General features: G+C 67.7%; 1 protein-coding gene across 1 annotated transcript in view; it reads left to right on the forward strand.

Moving 5' to 3' along the window:
- The first annotated feature begins 135 nt into the window (after positions 1 to 135).
- Positions 136 to 1,483, forward strand: part of AIRE (autoimmune regulator) — an 11,644-nt gene continuing 10,296 nt past the window's right edge. Inside the window, exon 1 of the mRNA XM_012731171.1 lies at positions 136 to 237. Within this exon, the coding sequence (XP_012586625.1) occupies positions 136 to 237 (102 nt within the window). The remainder of the gene's footprint in view (positions 238 to 1,483) is intronic.

Genomic DNA, 1,483 nt, shown 5'->3' on the forward strand with positions numbered 1-1,483 from the left:
CGCCCGGGCTCTGCGGCCTTCGCCTCCGGGGGCGTCCCGGGCGGCCGGTGCGGTCGTGCCCAGCCCTACGGCGCTTCTGTGGCCTCATGTCTGTGGTCCGTGTAGGTGCAGCGTCCGAGCGCCTCTTCGCACCCCATGAAGCAGCGGAGAGTGGGCGTCCTGGAAGGCCGCGGGTACAAAGCGGACGGGCGGCACGTCCGCGGTCACCGCCCGAGGGCCACGGTGCCGGGAGCCAGGGTGGGGCCCGGCCCTCGGTCCCGCGCCCCGGAGGCCCGTGTCTGCTCCCCCGGCGTCTGACACCGGCTGCGCCCGTGTGGCCGCGTGGCCGGTCGGGGCCGCCCCCTGCCGGGCCTTCTCCGAGGCCTGTGCCTCCCCTCCACCCGCTGGCGCTTAAACCTGCTTCAGGTGAGCGCCTTCGGTTTTAGCCTGGAGGTGTGAGGGCAGGTGTTTGGAGGTGCCGGTCACCCCGCCGCTCTCCAGCAGTGGACCCTCGTCCTGGGCGCCAGCTTGTGTGCCCGCGACCGGTACAGTGCTCGGTGTCGAGTCCCCGTACTGGCATCCGAGTCACAGCAGTGGGGGCTCCGCCTAGCTCACCCGGCCTCCGAGGGCCGCGCAGCCCCGGCACCACCTAGACGGCGCCTCTCTGCCGACCCCGCCCCTGGGTGCTGTGAGCGCAGTCGCCGTGTCCCCTCAGGCTTCGGGGCTTTGGTTTGGGCCCTCGGGGAGGCCGCCCAGTGCCCTCCTCCAGGGTAACTTGTTAAAGGCGCCCTTTTGCCGCGGGCTTTACTCCCGTCCCACTCATGCATAGAGCTGTTTTACGTCACTGCCGTATTGCTTTGATGATTGTTGCTTTACAACGTAGTTGGAAGCCACGTGCCGTGACGTCTCCGTCTTCCTGTGTTTTCTCAGGTCCAGCTCTCTGGGGTCTTTGATGCTTCCTCACACTTTCTGGAGCAAAGTGGAGAAATCAGGTACTGGCTTAAGGGGGTCAAAGATGTCTTTCTAACAGAAAGTCTGCTAACACATTTGTGTGCTGAAAGGAGCAACCCCGAGCGCAGTACAGCTGCTGGGCAGGGGAGAAGGGCCCGGAACTCCAGGGTGGCGTGTGGTGGGGCCACAAAGTGCCTTGACCTGAGCTACCCGCTGGCCCGTGCCTCCACGGCGAGTGTTGGGGGGCAGGGGGGCTGCCTCGACTCTCCTCTCTGCAGCAACCTCGCAGCTGCAGGTGCTGCCTCGGCATGTGCCCGCGACCGCGACCTGCTTGCCAGGGCAGGCTTGAGGGCCGAGGGGCCCAGTGGGCACATTTCCTGTGGGCCTTCTCGAGGCCCCTGCGGGGCTGCGGCTCGCGGCCACAGCACCCTTGTATTCTGACCACGGGCCTCTGTGCTGGGCTTCTGGGAGGTGGGAGATGCCGGGGAGGCCGGGAGGAAGCTGGGCAGGGGCAGGTGGGGCAGATGGGTGGGGCAGGCGGGGGCAGGCGGGC

Source organism: Condylura cristata, unplaced genomic scaffold (assembly GCF_000260355.1).
Source record: "Condylura cristata isolate star-nosed mole 26May11 unplaced genomic scaffold, ConCri1.0 scaffold00003, whole genome shotgun sequence".
NCBI lineage: Eukaryota > Metazoa > Chordata > Mammalia > Eulipotyphla > Talpidae > Condylura > Condylura cristata.